The sequence below is a fragment of the Macaca nemestrina genome, chromosome 1 (genome assembly GCF_043159975.1).
Source record: "Macaca nemestrina isolate mMacNem1 chromosome 1, mMacNem.hap1, whole genome shotgun sequence".
NCBI lineage: Eukaryota > Metazoa > Chordata > Mammalia > Primates > Cercopithecidae > Macaca > Macaca nemestrina.
This window is the reverse complement of record NC_092125.1, coordinates 193,954,098-193,974,465: the sequence shown is the minus strand read 5'-3', so window position 1 is coordinate 193,974,465 and position 20,368 is coordinate 193,954,098. Positions and strand designations below refer to the sequence as shown.

The 20,368-nt window shown below is 45.2% G+C and overlaps 1 protein-coding gene across 3 annotated transcripts in view; it reads right to left on the bottom strand.

Moving 5' to 3' along the window:
* The window catches only part of LOC105494793 (tRNA isopentenyltransferase 1), a 50,145-nt gene extending 42,401 nt beyond the window's left edge, over nucleotides 1–7,744 (bottom strand). For all 3 annotated transcript variants that reach the window (XR_003021103.2, XM_011763622.3, XM_024796914.2), the window contains exon 1: nucleotides 7,571–7,744. Coding sequence is in view for 2 of the 3 variants with exons in the window: in XM_011763622.3 (XP_011761924.1) it covers nucleotides 7,571–7,744 (174 nt within the window). In the remaining variant the exon portion in view is untranslated. The remainder of the gene's footprint in view (nucleotides 1–7,570) is intronic.
* Nucleotides 7,745–20,368: the final 12,624 nt, after the last annotated feature.

The window sequence follows — 20,368 nt, the reverse complement described above, 5'->3', positions numbered from 1 at the left end:
AAGTTCTCCCTGTAGGTGCAAAAACATGACCACATATGTACAAAATACACAGCTTAATACTGTAGCCAAAGGAAAACTAAATTCATTTACAATGGAAGTGAACCAAGGGACCTAGAAACTCATTATTTATATATGTGTGTGTGTATATATATATGAATGATAAGTTGAAAATTTTGAGATTTCCTTTTTAGCCTCTTGTAAGTCTCAGTCCTTCTAAAAGACTGCCTTTGGCTGGGTGCGGTGGCTTATGCCTGTAATCTCAACACTTTGGGAGGCTGAGGATGGCAGATCACCTGCGGTCAGGAGATCGAGACCATCATGGCTAACATGGTGGAACCCCATCTCTACTAAAAATACAAAAAATTAGCCAGGTGTGGTGGCACGCGCTTGTAGTCCCAGCTACTCAGGAGGCTGAGGCAGAAGAATCGCTAGAACTTGGGAGGCTTAGCTTGCAGTGAGCCGAGATCACGCCACTGCACTCCAGCCTGGGTGACAGAGCAAGACTCCATTTCAAAAAAAAAAGACTGCCTTTGTCGGTTGTGTCAAATAGCTTCCAGATAGACCCCATTTCTCCTGGTTAACAGGTCTTAAGAAAAAAAACAAAAACAAAAACAAAACAAAAACAAACAAAACCACAGGTCTTCAAGCCTTTTATTTCACATTTTATTAAGCCACTGTGATCCACCATCCCATCTCTCCTTTCATATCCCTCCCCGAAGCATCCCATATCCCTTGATCAGACTGTCTTTTGGTACAAACACGGCTCCTAGAGTACGTCTCAAAGCAGACAAAAAGAATAGAGGCCAGGTGGGGTAGCTCATGCCTGTAATCCTAGCACTTTGGGAGGCCAATGCAGGAGGATCACTTGGGGCCAAGAGTTCAAGACCAGCCTGGGCAACATAGCGAGACCTTGTTTCTATTTTTTTTTTAAAAAAAAGAACAAAGAGCTCCACATCTATTAGATGACAAGATGACACATATTCTGCTTGCTTACTAGTCAGACTGCCAAAAATCATTTGCTTCTCCTCTTGTAGATTTAAACAAACACAAAAGGAACTATGCTCCTATGTATGGCTACTGCTTCTCCACAGGACTTGAAAAACTGAGGCATTAGAGACATTTCCTCTCTATAAACCCAAACAGAACACTTTGTTTCTTTTCTCTTAGCATATAGTTGGTAGTTTGTATTTCCAGGCCATCATTGTACATATTTGGCAAGGGCCTTCAATTTTCTCAGTACAATGTTTCATCCAGTCACTGAAGGCCCGGCATTGTACCTTGAATTTACAAGCCAAGAAAAAGACTCAGGCTGAAAAGAAGACGTTCGGTATCATCTTCCTGAAATATATCAGACTCTACAAATGAGTTACAAGACCCAGATCCAATTCCCCATGTCTTGCACTGTGATCTCTAGACAGCTCTTTAATCTTTCTGTACCTCCCGTTTTTCCATCCTGGAAAACAGGGATTGTATTACCTGTCCCTCCTTGAATTCAGACTCTTACTACTGAAAGAGAATATTTTTATTTCTATAATTTGTGAAACAACCAGCATTCAGAAGACTCAGAAAATAAAGCACAAATGTTGTTTCTCACTTCTGTTAGAATTGCCATGTAGAAATCCTCAGCAAAACCCAAGAGAAATCCCAAAGAAGGTAATCCTCTCAGAAAGTAATTCTGACTTCCCAATCCACAACTATCTTGCATAAGAATCATGGAAGGGCATGTGTTTTCAGGACCTCCTGGGGCTGTGTCATAGGAAACAAATAAAAAGAAAAAAAGAACACTGGGATGCAAGAGGACAGGCAGGACCTTCAGCTGCTAGATGGCTACAGAAGCAAGTTACTGCATATCAGGCTACATGAAGAAATTATCACTATAGACACAATACCTTTAACAACCCCGTTGTAGTTTTACCTCAAAGCTTAAAGCACTTATTCAATGTTTACAAAAACAAATACTTTCTCTGGATAGGAACTGCCCTGTAGGTGCTGTAGGGTTGACCTTGGGCAGGTGTTGCCTGGGATGACCCTACAGTTTAAAGCAGGACAAAGGGGTGACAAAAGCAGTATAAGGTACAAGACAATTTAACATTTAAGATAGTGTTGTACAATAGTTTTTGAGTTACTGGTACACTTCTGAATAGAAAATTTTCAGCAGCACACCAAAAGGAATTATTAAAATGCAAATATTGGTTTTAAAAAACCCAATTTGGAAACTTGAAAAAACTTTCTAGTGATCACACCTTCTATTTGGTCACCCTTTGGTGTGTTACAACAAAGAAGTTTACTGTTCTGTCTAGGCTCTCCACAAGTCCAAGTTTACCCTTTGTTCCAATAAACACTATCTGTCTTTGATACGAACTTGACATTAGATTCTATTAATATCTCTTAGCTGCAGCGAATTTTATCCCCAAAGTACATCAGGTGGCTTCCAGTCAGCTCAACACTCCACTTGACAGATACCACTATGAATTAACACTGTGATTTACAATATGAATCCTAAAATACATCTTATATCCTGATCAAAATGTTGCACACTCCTATGAAGGATGAAATGCATACAAGTTAAAAACTCCTGGCCTGGCGCAGTGGCTCATGCCTGTAATCCCAGCACTGTGGGAGGCTGAGGCTGGCGGATCATAAGGTCAAGAGATCAAAACCATCCTGGCTAATACAGTGAAACCCCGTCTCTACTAAAAATACAAAAAATTAGCCAGGCATGGTAGCACGTGCTTATAGTCAGTCCCAGCTACTCGGGAGGCTGAGGCAGGAGAATTGCTTGAATACAGGAGGCAGAGGTTGTAGTGAGCCAAAGGGAGGCAGAGGTTGTAGTGAGCCAAGATCGTGAGCCTAGGTGACAGAGTGAGACTCCATCTCAAAACAAACAAACAAACAAACAAACAAACAAAAAACTCCCTACTGATTGAACCCCACAGCTCCTGCTCATCTTAAAGGAAATGGCTTTGTGTAGTAGATATGCCTCTGGGCAAGGAAAGCAGAAACCTATGTTCAGACTCCAGGTCTGCTACTTATTCTAAGACCTTAGGCCTATTTTCTTAACTGTGAAGTGATAATATCCATTTTATGAGGCTATTGTGAGGATTTTTAAAAAATTCTCTCTCTCTCTCTCTCTCTCTCTCTCTCTCTCTCTCTCTCTCTCACCATCACAGTGTTCCATGCCTATAGTCCCAGCTACTTGAGACAGGAGGACTGCTTGAACTCAGGAGTTCAAAGTTATAGCAGTGCCAGGCGCGGTGTCTCACACCTGTAATCCCAGCACTTTGGAATGCCAAGGCAAGCGGATCACCTGAGGTCAGGAGTTCCAGACCAGCCTGGCCAATACAGTGAAACCCCATTTCTACTAAAATACAAAATTAGCCAGGCACAGTGGTACATGCCTGTAGTCTCAGCTACTAGAGAGGCTGAGGCAGGAGAATCGCTTAACCTGGGAAGCGGAGGTTGCAGTGAGCCAAGATGGTGCCATTGCACTCCAGCCTGGGCCACAATAGCGAAACTCCATCTGAAAAACAAAAAAAAAGTCTGGGCGTGGTGGCTCATGCCTGTAATCCCAGCACTTTGGGAGGCAGATCACTAGGTCAAGAAATCGAGACCATCGTGGCCAACATGGTGAAACCCCGTCTCTACTAAAAATATAAAAATTAGCTGGGCCTGGTGGCATGTGCCTGTACTCCCAGCTACTCGGGAGGCTGAGGCAGGAGAATCACTGGAATCCAGGAGGTGGAGGTTGCAGTGAGCTGAGATAGTGCCACTGTACTCCAGCCTGGTGACAGAGCAATACTCCATCTCAAAAAAAAACAAAACACACAACAAAAACAAAGTTAGAGCAGTGAGCTATGTATGCACCACTGCATTCCAGCCAGGGCAATAGAGCAAGACCTCAAATCAACAAAAAAAAGGAAGAAGAAAAAGAAGAAACTAAACATTTGGTAAACAGTGCTATGCAAATTTGAGTTGCTGATATTTATTATTGCTTGGCCTGTGGAGTTACTTGAAATTGAAAATGTTATTTCAAGTAGCTGGTGATTCAACATCTACAATATCATTTTGTTTACATGTTTACCAAATACTTTTGAGTCAACCTAAAGTCACTGAAAAGCAGCATCTCCTCTCACTGGTTAAAAACACAAATTGGGCTGTGCGGTGGCTCACACCTGTAATCCCAGCACTTTGGGAGGCCAAGGCAGGCGGATCACGAGGTCAAGAGTTTGAGACCAGCCTGGGTAACATGGTGGAACCCCATCTCCACTAAGAATACAAAAATTAGCCGAGCGTGGTGGCGGACATCTGTAATCCCAGCTACTTGGGGGGCTGAGGCAGGAGAATTGCTTGAACCTGGGAGGTGGAGGTTGCAGTGAGCAGAGATCATGCCACTGCACTCCAGCCTGGGCGACAGAGCAAAACTCCATCTCGAAAAAAAAGAAAAGAAAAAAGAAAGAAACATTTCTATGGTACACAGCTATGAGTAACAAGACATAATAGCTATTATAGAGCTATATCCAACCCTCACTGACAGAACCCAGTAACCTACTTAAAAATAGATGTAAGGCCAGGTGCAGTGCCTCACGCCTGTAATCCTAGCACTTTGGGAGGGTGGGGAGGATGGATCACCTGAGATCAGGAGTTCAAGACCAGTCTGGCCAACATGGCAAAACTCCGTCCCTACTAAAAATACAAAACTGGCTGGGCGCAGTGGCTCACACCTGTAATCCCAGCACTTTGGGAGGCCAAGGTAGGTGGATCACGAGGTCAGGAGATTGAGACCATCCTGGCTAACATGGTGAAACCCCGTCTCTACAAAAAATACAAAAAATTAGCTGGGCGTGGCGGCGGATGCCTGTAGTCCCAGCTACTTGGGAGGCTGAGGCAGGAGAATGGTGTGAACCTGGGAGGCGGAGCTTGCAGTGAGCTGAGATGGCGCCACTGCACTCCAGCCTGGGCAACAGAGCGAGACACTGTCTCAAAATAAAAAATAAAAATAAAATTAAATTAAAAATACAAAACTTAGCTGGGTGTTGGACAGGTGCCTGTAATCCCTACTTGGGAGGCTGAGGCAGGAGAATCCTTGAACCCAGGAGGCAGAGTGTGCATTGAGCCAAGATCACGCCACTGCACTCCAGCCTGGGAGACAAGGCGAAACTCTGTCTCCAGAAAAAAAAAAAGAAATTATAGAACATAAATATTGGCATGGACCTTAGATGTCATCAGTGTAACTCCATCTTACTGAAACTCTTATTACTTAAGTCTCTGAAGTATCAGACCAAAGATCTATTATTATACCATTCTTGGATATTTTTTATCCAAGTACCATACATACTGCTCACAAATGAATGTTCCTTACACATTACCTTCATCATGTTACTCATCTCACATTCCATATCTACAATTGAACAGTCTCCTTTTACTATCCTTCCTACACACTATGGCCATTTCACCTTCTAAATCTTCATCTTCATTCATGTTCCTTTTTTTTTTTTTTTTTTTTTTTAAGACTAGTCAAGGCCGGGCGCGGTGGCTCAAGCCTGTAATCCCAGCACTTTGGGAGGCCAAGACGGGCGGATCACGAGGTCAGGAGATTGAGACCATCCTGGCTAACACGGTGAAACCCCGTCTCTACTAAAAAATACAAAAAACTAGCCAGGTGAGGTGGCGGGCACCTGTAGTCCCAGCTACTCGGGAGGCTGAGGCAGGAGAATGGCATAAACCCGGGAGGCGGAGGTTGCAGCGAGCTGAGATCCGGCCACCGCACTCCAGCCTGGGCGACAGAGCGAGACTCTGTCTCAAAAAAAAAAAAAAAAAAAAAAGACTAGTCATGTACAGCAGTGAGAAGGGGCCAAAGAGTAGAAAAAGGAGTTCCATCTGTAACTGACTGTGAACAATCAACTGAGACAACTCAATACCTTTGGACCAACTTCATGTTTTCCTTTAATAAGTCTTTTCTTCTTTCTTACCTATCGCAACTTGACCTATGTTTCAAGCCCTTTTTCAGAGAGCTTTCTGTACTAAGCCAGCCTTCAATGATTTCTCCTGTCTCAGTAATTCTATAATACTTGTCATAAAATCTAGCATTTGTAGCCTCTCTCCTCCCAACATCTTGCAAATCCATTAAAATATTTGTCCAAACATTTATTAGCTCTGCCTTGTTTTATGTTCAGCTGGACTAAAACTCAAGGGCAGAAATTACGATTTTGTCTCTTCAGTAGGGCCTTGCAGAAAATAGCAACCACTGTATTTTTAGCTCTTATTATGTGCCATATATTGTATTAAGTACTGCACATACTTTATCTCATTTAATCGTCACAATAATGTTATGTTATTGATATTATTAGTCCTACTTTACAGAAGAAGAAACAAAGGCATGAAGAGGTTAGGCTATAGTTGCATATCCTGGAAAAGACAGCTGGGATTTGAGGTAAATTGTCTTCTGAAGCTGGCACAAAGTGGACTGCAAACAAATTATTTGTTGAATTATCCAATCGTTTCATGTGTGCTGATGGTCTTGTCATGCCAAATAAACTAATGAAAGCAGAAACTATGCCCATAGGCTTCTGGGTGAATTGGGGAAAGGAACTGCCCTTCTTTGCTGAGTACTCATCAGGTGCTATGTTCAGTGCCAGGTTATTTCATGCTCAACATCTCGTTTACTCTGTGAAGACTCATAACTGTAAATTATCATCAACAAACAGCTGCTGTAGTTCTTCCATCAGAGATTTACCCAAAATGTCACCCACTACCCACTCTTAATGGAGCAAAATGCTCCCAGATGTGATGTACACCCCTTCTGGGCCTCCCAGTTCAAAGAGGACAAAGCCCCTTCAACTTTAAATCAGCCAGCATGATTTAAAACCTCCGCTTAAAAACCCATTTACCACGAGTCTGACCTTACTCCGGACAGGGACTCTGTTCTTCGTTCTAACGCTCATGATCCCATTTATTAAGCACTATAACCTTGTGCGGTAGGTGACATTTTCCTCACTTCACAGTTACATAAAATAACGTCCATATAAACGACATTGTTGATCCGAAGTCACATGGCCTATGGCAGATTCAGGACTAGAATCCAGGTCTCCTGACTGTCAACCCTATTCCACTCCCCCAGCAGACACTATAGGTGGTATCCAATTTATCCTGATCTCGCTGGGTTAGGGTTAGAGTTAGAGTTATAACAAAAGCTCTGGAATCATTTTTATTCAAAAAATATTTACTGGATACCTATATGTCGACCTTGTAGGTTCAAATACCATGTCTTCTACTTACTCGCTATATGACATGGAAAAAGTCGTTTCACCTTCCTAAGCCCCTATTCCCTTCTCCATAAAACGAGATCACAGTATCTACCAAACAGTAACGTCGTGAGCAGTTAATGAGACGATGATAAGGGAAACCTCTGGCACTGTGTCTGGCATGCGGCGGGCGCTTAGTAAGTATGGGCTCCCTTTATCTACTCCCTCCGCCCCTACAGCCTCGGGGTTCACCCTTTAAGACCTTTGCCACAGGGTGTCCACGCGGCCTCCGGGGTTCCCAGGCGCCCGGGCCAGCCGCACTGCCATACCTGCATGGAGTCAGCGCTGACGATCTCACCGCCGAGCCGTTGGCCTAGCTGCAACGCCAGCGTGGATTTGCCGGTGCCTGTAGCCCCAAGAATCACTACAAGAGGTAGGGTCCGTTGCAGGCCCCGGAGTCCACGGCCCACAGGAACTGCTCGTGCAGCCGCCACGGACGACATCTTGTGGCAGTCTGCGCTTGCGCCGGAGCAGCTGTCCCCATAGCAACCGTCTGTGCGCCTGCGCGGATCTCAGGCTTTGTAGCTAGGTTGCTTAGGGAGGAGGGAGCTGCAGGACCCAGGCGACATGACTGCAGTCAACTAGCTGGTGTCAGAACCTCAACTACCTGCCGTCTTTTTTGTTGTTGTTGTTTGTTCTTTTTTGGAGACAGGGTCTCCCTCTCTCGCCCAGGCTGGAGTGCAGTGGCGCGATCTCGGCTCACTGCAACCTCCGCCTTCTGGGTTCAAGCGATTCTCCTGCCTCAGCCTCCCGAGTAGCTGGGACTACAGGCGCCCGCCACCATGCCCGGCTAATTTTTTGTATTTTAGTAGAGACGAGGTTTCACCATGTTGCCCAGGGTGGTCTCGAACTCCTGAGCTCAGGCAGTCCACCTGCCTCGGCCTCCCAGAGTGCTGGGATTACAGGCGTGCACGACCGCGCTGGGCCACCTGCCATCTTGAATAGTAGATGGCAACCCTATCTAAATAGATCCGTCCCTATTATTCTTTCACAGCACTCAAGTTATTTTTTATCATAGTGCTTATTACAATATAAAATTATAAATAGGTCTCTTGTTTTTTTGTCTAACTTATTGGGATAAATTCTGCCTAGATCATTGCTGTATCTCCAGTGCCTAGCACAGTACCTGGTACCGAAGAGACATCCAATACTTGTTAAATGAAGAGGAGAATGACTTGCCGGTCAGAGGTGGCATTCTCCAGAATGAGGTCTGCCCAGTTCTCAGGCCAGGGCAGCCGCTCTAATATTTTCATCCCGTAATACAACCTCACACTCAATCACAAAGCAAACCTTTGGCCCGGCACAGTGGCTCATGCTTGTAATCCCAGCATATTGGGAGGCCGAGGCTGAGGTTAGATGTTCAAGACCAGCCTGACCAACATGGTGAAACCCCGTCTCTACTAAAAATAAAAAAATTAGCCGGGTGTGGTGGCGCATGCCTTTAATCCCAGCTACTTGGGAGGTTGAGGCACGAGAACCTGGGAAGTGGAGGTTGCAGTGAGCCGAGATCGCACCATTGCACTCCAACCTGGGCAACAAGAGCAGAATTCCGTCCCAAAAAACAAAGAAACAAAACAAAAAAAAAAAACAGAAAGCAAACCTTTTCATCTCCTTGGCCAAAGAATGCAACAGATGGGGTGAGAACAGAGAAAAACAAGCAAGTAAACTACAATCTGCAAAATAGGAAAGGGAAAAGGAAGTCTGGTAGAAAGGATTAAAGTTGACTGGGAACCGTGGCTCAGCCTGTAATCCCAGCACTTTGGGAGGCTGACGCAGGTGGATGACCTGAGGTCAGGAGTTTGAGACCAGCCTGAACAACCTGGTGAAACCCTGTCTCTACTAAAAATACAAAATTAGCCAGGCATGGTGTTGCACACCTGTAATCCCAGCTACTTGGGAGGCTGAGACCAGAGAATTGCTTGAACTGGGAGGCGTAAGGTGCAGTGAGCCAAGATCTCATCATTGTACTCCAGCCTGGGCAACAAGAGCTAAACTCCTTCTCAAATAAATAAATAAATAGCCAGGCACGGTGGATCACCCCTGTAATCCCAGCACTTTGGAAGGCCAAGGTGTGCTGATCACAAGGTCAGGAGTTCAAGACCAACCTGGCCAACATGGTGAAACCTCCATCTCTACTAAAAATACAAAAATTAGCAGGGCATGGTGGTATGTGCCTGTAATCCCAGCTATGGGGGAGGTAGGAGAACCGCTTGAAACAGGAAGGAGGTCGCAGTAAGTCAAGATTAGCCACTGCACTCCAGCCTGGGCGACAGAGCAAGACTCAGTCTCAAAAAAAAAGGAAGGATTAAAGTCGTAGCAACCCTGAGGTTAAAATGGAGGTGGAAAAAATTAGGACCAGACAGGAGTAGAATTCCAGAGACCACACCAGTTTAAGAAAGGCCTTTGGGGTCATATAGAGCTGGGTTCAAATCCCAGCTCTGCCATTTATCAGCTCTGTGAACTTCATTAACTTCACCTCTTTTTTTTTTTGAGACAGGATCTTGCTCTGTTGCCCAGGCTTCAGTGCAGTGGTGCAATCAATTACAGCTCACTGCAGTCTTGACCTCCTGAGCTCAAACAATCCTCCCACCTCAGCACCCCATCACCCCACCCCAGTTGGTACTGCACGCCCACTATTTTTTTTTTTCTTTTTGACAGATGAGGTCTTGCAAGTTGCCCAGGCTGGTGACCGCCTCCCTCAAGTGATCCTCCTGCCTGGGCCTCCTAAACTGCTGGGATTATAGGAGTGAACCAGCACTTCTGGTCTAACTTTACCTCTTAACCTCAGTGTTCTTATCTTTAAATTCCTCTCAAGATTGCCATGAGGAGAAAATGAAGTAATGTCTGAAAAGTGCCTGCTACAATGCCCTGGCACATATCACCCACCATTTGTTGAACACTTTGTATTATTAAAATAGTAACACCCCATCGGCCTCTCTAAAGAGGTAAAAGAAGCAGCCTACGGGCATAGAAATGTTCAGTAATGTGTAAAGGTGCCTAAATACCTATTCTACTAACCCCTTGTTAGCCAATTTAAGAGTTCTAATTGCTTTTTCACTGAGATTGGCTTTAACTCTCAGGTCATATCACCAGGATCCCCTGGGCCAAAGGAATGACCCCTGCAAGTTTCAAGCCCTTGACAGGCCTGCTGGAATGACTGCTAATACATTTCTCAATCACTTGAATCCCCATTGGCATAATGACCACTCTCGCAGACCCAGCCTAAACCTTGTTGCCACATATATCGTTTGGAGAATACCAGTTTCCAGTTATGGGTCCCCTGTCCCTCCTTTTCTTTTTTTTTTTTTTTTTTTTTTTTTTTTTTTTTTTTTTGAGACGGAGTCTCACGCTGTTGCCCAGGCTGGAGTGCAGTGGCGCGATCTCGGCTCACTGCAAGCTCCGCCTCCCGGGTTCCCGCCATTCTCCTGCCTCAGCCTCCTGAGTAGCTGGGACTACAGGCGCCCGCCACCGCGCCCGGCTAATTTTTTTTTTGTATTTTTAGTAGAGACGGGGTTTCACTGTGGTCTCGATCTCCTGACCTTGTGATCCGCCCGCCTCGGCCTCCCAAAGTGCTGGGATTACAGGCTTGAGCCACCGCGCCCGGCCTAGTTGCCACATATATCGTTTGGAGAATACCAGTTTCCAGTTATGGGTCCCCTGTCCCTCCTTTTCTCAATCCAGCCTGCTTTGATCAAAAGTCCTGTTCTCTCCAATGTGTGGTACCCGCCTGGGGCTGGGTTTAAAATGGAGATGCATGGCCACATATTGGCAGACACTCTCACATGATGGTTGTTAACTGTAGAACCTTTGCCTAGAGACTTTCAGAGGGTACAGTTACCATGACAACCACCAGAAAGATGGCAGGCCAGAGAAATGATGCAATTAAAGGAAAAGGGAGGCTGATTTCATGATGACAATCTGACCATGACAGAGTATGCTCACTCACAGATGGGATAGCACTGTCCAAGTCATGACCAGGTGACTATTACTAGAAAGAGAAAAAAAGATGGGGGTGGAATTTACCACCAAGAGACCAGAAGATGAAGAGACTCGTTACCAAGGCAACTAGGGAGAAAGGAATGGAAAAATGGAGCTTCACCATAGCAGCAGAAAATTGCTTCTAGCCAAGCAACACAGGACTGTTGCTATAGAAACAAGGAGAACAGGGATCCTATAGACCATGGGGAGAATTATCACTGAAATGCTGAGCAGGAAAGACTCCTAAATCAGAACGGAGCCTGTGGTCCAAAACAAATGAGGAGAAGTGGAAAAAAAAAAAAAGTACCGTTTCCATTCATCGTAATTCTATTAGTCCTACCAAAAGAGAATGAGAACATATTTTTAAAAATACCTTAGACTATTTTATTTGTAGCTTTGTTTGTCTCCCTAGTGATCTTCTGAACTCTAAATTATACTAAAAATAGGTCCTGAAAGATATTCTGTAACTTGGCCGGGCGCGGTGGCTCAAGCCTGTAATCCCAGCACTTTGGGAGGCCGAGGCGGGTGGATCACGAGGTCAGGAGATCGAGACTATCCTGGCTAACATGGTGAAACCCCGTCTCTACTAAAAATACAAAAAACTAGCCGGGCGTGGTGGCGGGCGCCTGTAGTCTCAGCTACTTGGGAGGCTGAGGCGGGAGAATGGCGTGAACCCGGGAGGCGGAGCTTGCAGTGAGCCGAGATCACGCCACTGCACTCCAGCCTGGGAGACACAGCGAGACTCCGTCTCAAAAAAAAAAAAAAAAAAAAAAAAAAGATATTCTGTAACTTGAAATCCTAATTGGAGACATTAAGTTCAAGGGAAAATTGGGAAATTGAAGTCTATGACCAAGAGATAATAAGTATTTCTTTTAAAAACTACATAAAACCCTCTAATGGGAAGCTTTGCAGGGTGAAAAAGAGACAAAAGAAGGCAATAGGGAGTCAGGGAAGCTAGTTGTACTCATGCCTAGGTATTGGCTCTGACTCCCCTCCCCTTTCTGTGAGGCCAGAGGGGAAGTAGCTCACTGTGTTCTGGAAGGGAGGCTCAAAAAGAAAGAGTCTCTCACTTAAAATGTATGTATATGTCTAGAGGTGATGGATGCAGAATCCCATCTCCAACATGCTCCACGCATTACAGATTATTATGGGCAAAGAAATCTGGTTTTAAAGGCAAACATGCCGGGCGCGGTGGCTCAAGCCTGTAATCCCAGCACTTTGGGAGGCCGAGACGGGTGGATCACGAGGTCAGGAGATCGAGACCATCCTGGCTAACACGGTGAAACCCCGTCTCTACTAAAAAATAGAAAAAACTAGCCGGGTGAGGTGGTGGGCGCCTGTAGTCCCAGCTACTTGGGAGGCTGAGGCAGGAGAATGGCGTGAACCCAGGAGGCGGAGCTTGCAGTGAGCTGAGATCCAGCCACTGCACTCCAGCCTGGGCCACTGAGGGAGACTCCGTCTCAAAAAAAAAAAAAATAAAATAAATAAAGTAAAATAAAATAAAGGCAAACATGCCAGGATAAGTTCAGTCTGGAAGAGCATATCTAAAATGCAGAAATGAGGTACCAGGGATACTCTAATTACTTGGAGAGTAGTAATTCCTTGCCTGCCCTACAGAAAGCCCACAGTCAGTCTTTTAATTCTCACGCCCACTATGTGTGAGTTATACCCCAAGGGCAGACATAGAGTTAGGATTTCTGCACCTACCTCACCTTCTTTAGGAGATTGAGAGCAATGCATAGGGTGGGATGGGCACAGAAAGATGGCAGAAAAGGAGAACGTGGGAGGTGCAGAAAGATAGGGAGGAAAATCTCAGTGATGACCCATGAGTGTTTATTCAGTAGTATTTCCTATCCTCTGTATACTTTAAATAACTCATTCAAAATCTTTCAAGAAAGAAAGAAATATACAGGGAGAAGGCAAAAGATAAAGCCATGGCCGGGCGCGGTGGCTCAAGCCTGTAATCCCAGCACTTTGGGAGGCCAAGACGGGCGGATCACGAGGTCAGGAGATCGAGACCATCCTGGCTAACACAGTGAAACCCCGTCTCTACTAAAAAATACAAAAAAAAAACTAGCCGGGCGAGGTGGTGGGCGCCTGTAGTCCCAGCTACTCGGGAGGCTGAGGCAGGAGAATGGCATAGACCCGGGAGGCGGAGCTTGCAGTGAGCTGAGATCCGGCCACTGCACTCCAGCCTGGGCGACAGAGCGAGACTCCGTCTCCAAAAAAAAAAAAAAAAAAAAAGATAAAGCCATTAGAGTAAAAGGGCCATTTAAAGCAGATCATCCAAAAGGTTCCAGATGGAATTTTAGAGGATGTGCTGACATTTAGGACAGAAAAAGGAACATGCTGTGGGAGGCCTGAAGCATCTATCTCCAAGGTAAGGAAGAAAGTTGGGTCAAAGACAAACACTAGTTTTTTAAAAATTTATTTATAAAAGTTTATAATAGAGATGAGGTTTTGCCATGTTGGCCAGGCTGGTCTCGAACTCCTGGCCTCAACTAATCTGCCCACCTCAGACTCACAAAGAGCTAGGATTACAGGCGTGAGTCACGGCACCTGGCCAACATTAGCTTTTTGATACAACCTAAGATGGTTTTTTTTTTTTTTTTTTTTTTTTTTGCAGCCCAATCTTCATGCTAATTATCAACCCCAAAAAAAATATTTCCTGTGGGAGATATTTTATGATGAATGTGGTTCCTATATTAGATTCCTAGGCCTGTCATAAATTACTACAAACTGGGTGGCTTAAAACAAGGGAAATTGGCAGGGCATGGTGGCTCACCCCTGTATTTCCAGTACTTTGAGAAGCCAAGGTGGGAGGCCAGGAATTCGGTACCAGCCTGGCCAACATAGTGAAACCCTATCTCTACTAAAAATACAAAAATTAGCCGGTCATGATGGTGCACTCCTATAACCCCATCTCTACTAAAAATACAAAAATTAGCCGGGCATGATGGTGCACTCCTATAACCCCATCTACTCAGTCAGGGGCAGGGATGAGGCACGAGAATCGCTTGAACCCGGGAGGCAGAGGTTGCAGTGAGCAGAGACTGTACCACTGTACTCCAGCCTGGGCAACAGGCTGGTTTTTTTTGTTTTGTTTTTTGTTTCTTTTAATCTCAAAAAAGCAAAAACAAAAACAAACCAGAAAAAAAAAACCACCAAGGGAAATTAATTTTCTTGTGGTTCTGGAGTCTAGAAGTCTGAAATCAAGGTGTCCACAGGGCCATGCCCCCGTGCTTCCCTCTAGGGAAGAATCCCTCCCTTCTTCCTGTAGCTTCTGGTGGTTGCCAGCAAACTTTCGTTGTTCTCTGGTTTGTGGCAGCATAACCCCAATCTCTACCTCTGTCTTACCATGGACGTTTTCCCTCTATGTGTGTCTGTGTTCAAATTTCCCTCTTCTTGGGACATCACTGACTGAATTTGGGCATATCCTAATCTAGTATGACCTCATCTAACCTGATTACATCTGCAAAGACCCTATTTCTGAATAAGGTCACCTTCACAGTTCTGCAAGGACATGAATTTTGGTGGTCGGGAGGGGATGACAATATTGCCATCCCCTAGTACAGTGCCTATGAGTAATCACAATATCTTACATTGAGTCAGTGAATTGCTATTTACATTACTATTTCCATTGGCTATTGGCCAATTTGAATTTGAATTTTGGGGAGCATCAGAATTGCTCAAAGCAAGTGCGAAGAAGAAGAGGGTAGAGCTCACTTTGTTACAGGGTTTGTGTTATACCTAAAGTTAAGTTGTAGGGTTTGCTCCAGAGCACCCCAGAATATTCTTAGAGGGGGCTTACTTCTAGCCTGTGCAGCCCTCTAAGACAGCCTGCAACCCAACAGAGGATCCCTGAAGGCTGCAAAATCAGGGTGGGGGAGGTGCAAAAGGGAAAAAAGCATCAGACATCCTTTCCAGTTCTAATCTCATTGCTCTTTCAAGCTCTCTCCTTTACTTCCCAGGCCCCTTCTCTTTCTCTTAGCTTGGCATCCTGGGCCTTAATCATCTGTATATCCTTTTTTTTTTTTCCTTTGAGACAGAGTCTTCTTTTGTTGCCCAGGCTGGAGTGCAGTGGCATGATCTCGGCTCACTGCAACTGCTTCCTCATGGGTTCAAGCAATTCTCCTGCCTCAGCCTCCTGAGTAGCTAGGATTACAGGGGTGCGCCACCACACCTGGTTAATTTTTGTATTTTTAGTAGAGACGGGGTTTCACCATGTTGGCCAGGCTGGTCTTGAACTCCTGACCTGGTGATCCACCCACCTGGTCCTCCCAAAGCGCTGGGATTACAGGCATGAGTCACCACGCCCGGCCTTTTTTTTTTTTTTTTTTTTTTTAAGAGACAGAGTCTCACCGTGTTGCCCAGGCTGGTCTCAAATGCCTGGCCCCAAGTGATCCTCCAGCCTCAGCCTCCCAGTGTCAAGATAACAGCTTTTTAGGGCTGGGCGTGGGGGGGCTAACACCTGTAATTCTAGCACTCTGGGAGGCCGATGTGGGCAGATTACCTGAGGTCAGGAGTTCGAGGCCAGCCTGGCCAATATAGTGAAACCCCATCTCTACTAAAAACACAAAAATTAGCTGGGCATGGTGGTGGGCGTCTGTAATCCCAGCTACTTGGGAGGCTGAGGCAGGAGAATCACTAGAACCTGGGAGGCGGAGGTTGCAGTGAGCTGAGATTGTGCCACTGCACTCCAGCTTGGGTGACAGAGCAAGACTCTGTCTAGAAAAAAAAAAAAGGATAACAGCTTTTTAATTAATTTGTTTTTCTTTTGTAGAGACAGGGTCTTACTACGTTGCCCAACCTGGTCTTGAACTCCTGGCCTCAAGTGATCCTTCTGCCTCAGCCTCCCAAAGTGCTGGGATTACAGGCATGAGCCACTTTACCCTGCCATCTTTATATCCTGATGAGTCTCAAGCCTGTATCTTGCATTCAAATCCCTTTCTAAAGCCTCGGTATCACATTTTCAACTTGCTGGGTACTTCATTTCGGATGACCCCATCACCTTAATTTCATCATGTCCCAAACCACAATCAGTTTCTTCCCCTGACTTCCCTATTTCAAAGAGGATGTTTGCTCTTGAAAGGATCCCCTTAGAAATCTAGTGCAATCCTCCTTATTTTGTAAAAATGAGACTACCCAGCCAGCACATCAGACCAGATTTCTCCCCTGTCCCCAGATTTGACACAACCTTCTTAACTGCTCTTCTCCAGAGCTATTCTCTTAGCCTAGAACATTCTTCGTTTCACTTAGCCAAATACTACCTGTACTTCTAGTTCTGGTCAATGTCACAATTTCCAACAAAAACTTTCATGATGACTCCAAACAAAATGTTCTCTTCCCTTTCTGAGGCTCATAGCACTTTTTGAGACACATATTGCCTTATTTTGTGATCATGTTTGTAATCTTTTTGTTATTATTATATTACTTCAGACCAGAATATTTTCTGATCATGTTTCCATGCTCATAAACTTCCAGAAGGAAGGAACCATAGTTTCATGTATCATTGCAAACATATTGCTCTCACTATGTAACTGGCACTGTTCTAAGCACTTTACATGTAACAGTTCCTTTAATCTTCACAACAGTCCTGTGGCATAGATATCATTATCTCCATTTTACAGAAGAAGGCTACTTGTAGGACTCAGAGAGGTTGAGCGATTTGCCCAACATCACACAGGTAGTAATCCCAAGTCCTTGTTTCTTTTTTTTTTTTTTTTTTTGAGACGGAGTCTCGCTCTGTAGCCCAGGCTGGAGTGCAGTGGCCGGATCTCAGCTCACTGCAAGCTCCGCCTCCCGGGTTCACGCCATTCTCCGGCCTCAGCCTCCAGAGTAGCTGGGACTACAGGCGCCCGCCACCTCGCCCGGCTAGTTTTTTGCATTTCTTTAGTAGAGACGGGGTTTCACCGTGTTCGCCAGGATGGTCTCGATCTCCTGACCTCGTGATCCGCCCGTCTCAGCCTCCCAAAGTGCTGGGATTACAGGCTTGAGCCACCGCGCCAGGCCACAAGTCCTTGTTTCTTGTTGTTGTTGTTGTTGTTATTGTTGCTGTTTTAGAGATTCGGTCTCACTCTGTCACTCAGGCTGGAGTGAAGTAAAGTGGCACAATTATAGCTCACTGCAGCCTCCTCAAAATCCTGGGCTCAAGTGATCCTCCCACCTCAGCATCAGCCTCCGGAGTAGCTGGGACTACAGGCACAAGCCTTCTTGCCAGACTTTTTTTTTAAATTTCTTAGTAGAAATGGGATTTTGCTATGTTGCCCAGGCTGGTCTCAAGCTCCTGAACTCATGTGATCCTTCCACCTCTGCCTCCCAAAGTGCTGGGATTACAGTCATGAGCCACTGTGCCTGGGCCCAAGTTCTTAACTATGGCATCTACACCACCTTCTGTGAATACTTTTTATCTTTGCAAAACCTGGGCTCCAACTCCTTATATCAGTGTTTGTCTCAGTGTGGACTCAGGAATTCAACTCCCTGCTTGCTTGTTAGCAATGCAGATTCCTGGCCCTGACCTAGGGTGGGTAGATTCTTTTTTTTTTTTTGAGACTGAGTCTCTCTCTGTCACCCGCAAGCTGGAGTGCAATGGCACTCAGCTCACTGCAACCTCCGCCTCCCAGGTTCAAGTGATTCTCCTGCCTCAGCCTCCTGAGTGGCTAGGATTACAGGTGCATGACATTATGCCTGGCTAATTTTTGTTTTTAGTAGAGATGGGGTTTCACCATGTTGGTCATGTTGATCACGAACTCCTGACCTCGTGATCCGCCGTCCTCAGCCTCTCAAAGTGTTGAGATTACAAGCATAAGCCACTGCATCTGGCCAGGTGGGTAGATTCTTAAGACACACTTAGGTTTGAGAATCACTGTCTTAATAATATAGGCATTAATGACTACATGGAGTCAGTTGACTGTAGCTCAGTTTAAAGGCACTACAGTGCCCTGTAAGGAAAAGTAGAGGGTTTGTATGTGCAATGGCTTCGCTGATATACAACCTCTGCTGGCTATGGGCTGTGGAGGCTGTGAACTAGTCTGAGGCTCCAGTCTTTGCTCTCCTTCCTCCACTGCCTATCTCAAGCTCCCCAAACCTGGCTATTTCTTCCCTAATAATTTACCACCTCTCGAAGCATCAATATGTGCACTCTGGGAAGATTTCTTTTTTTTTTTTTTTTTTTTTTTGAGACGGAGTCTCGCTCTGTCGCCCAGGCTGGAGTGCAGTGGCTGGATCTTGGCTCACTGCAAGCTCCGCCTCCCGGGTTTACGCCATTCTCCTGCCTCAGCCTCCCGTGTAGCTGGGACTACAGGCGCCCGCTACCTCGCCCGGCTAGTTTTTTGTATTTTTTAGTAGAGACGGGGTTTCACTGTGTTAGCCAGGATGGTCTTGATCTCCTGACCTCGTGATCCGCCCGTCTCGGCCTCCCAAAGTGCTGGGATTACAGGCTTGAGCCACCGCGCCCGGCCAAGATTTCTTATCCTTCTATCACCTTTCACATATGACTAATCTATATTCTAGGTGTGGCTTGTTAACATGGTTTAAATAATACTAATCATTTACTGAGCACTTACTATTGCTCTGACAACCCAATGAAGTGCATGCTATTATTTCTACCTATTTTATAGATAAGAAAACTAGGGTTAGGAGAGGTTAATAATTTGCCCAAGGTCAAGAAAATGCTAGAAAATGCAGGGCCAAGATTTGGAACTGAGACCTGTTGGATGTGGTGACCACTTAATCATACTGCTTCCCACAAGTTTAAAGGCAATCCATTATTTACTGGGCACCTCCTGGACCCTTGGCACTGAGCCTAATCATTTAATAACATACCTGATTAGAGACTTTCTTTTTTAAATATTACATTTCCTTGCCAAGAGAATGGTAACATTAATACAGTTGCTCCCTTTGGCCAGGAGTGTAAATAAACAGACATTAACAAAAGCCGCCCACTGGGCTTACGGTAGAAATGCCCACACACCAACCAACAGAACTCTAGCTGACACATTTAGACACCTCCTCCTTCCCCCTTCCCAGTCACCCGGTCATCAATCTTCTCCCAGCTGGTTATCTTATCCTTAAAAGAAACCTCTCTCACACTCCCTCCTATCACTATCACAGATCAGCAAAGCCATCCCCATCCTCTTTTTCCCCTTTTAAAGTTAATATTCTGGAATATCCTGACCTTGGGAGCACTGTAGACAAATTCAGCACATCTAAGATAGTTCAACCTGTCTCAGTTCCCCAAAATAACTGCCAACAGAGGCAGAAGTTAAACATACACTTTAGCCTTTTTTTGTCTAACAGAGATGATGTCCTTCCCTCTTTGCTACCAAGTGTAGCTTCTGGGTCACCCCATATTGTCTATGTCCCGAGTTGGGAGTGTGATCCCTTAGGTGCATTATTCAGAGGCAAACCTAATTTGTAGAAATCGTCCTCTGAAATCCAGGAATAAACTCCTGACTATTTTCAGACAGAGATAGAGGTAGGAGTCTGTAGAAATGAGCTAGGAAGGAGCTTAAAATACTTCACATTCCAGAAACACCCTCCCTTCCCCCAGGAGATGGCTTTATTCCCACTCCTTTCTCAGCAGAGTTGACTCAAAAGAGCTGAAGCTTGGAGTCAGGCAGCTGGTACTAGCTGTGTGGGCTTAGACAAACGACTTAAATGTCTCTGAGCTTCAGTTGGCTTCTCTGTGAAATGGGGCTGACGGCATCCTGCTCTCCAGGTTATTGTAAGAATTAAGATACCCAAAACTACTAACATTCATGCCTGTACCCATGGGTCCATACTATTGTACTAAGCGCTTTCAACAATGTTATTGAATTCTTTCATGGTCCAATAAAGGGAGATACGTCCTACAAACCAGACCCTTGACTAATGGCCTCAAAAAATGAAGATAAATACACTGGGAGTTTTAAGAAAAGAGTTCCAATAATCCATGTCAGTTTTACCGAACAGCTTCTTAGGTTCTAAGTTTGTTACCTATGTGCAGTGGGGGACTAAGTGGAAAAAGCTTACCTGATAGGAGACTGGGCTTGGGATCCTGATTTTGCTACATGGCTTTGAGCAAGAAAACTCTCTGGGCTCCAGTACCA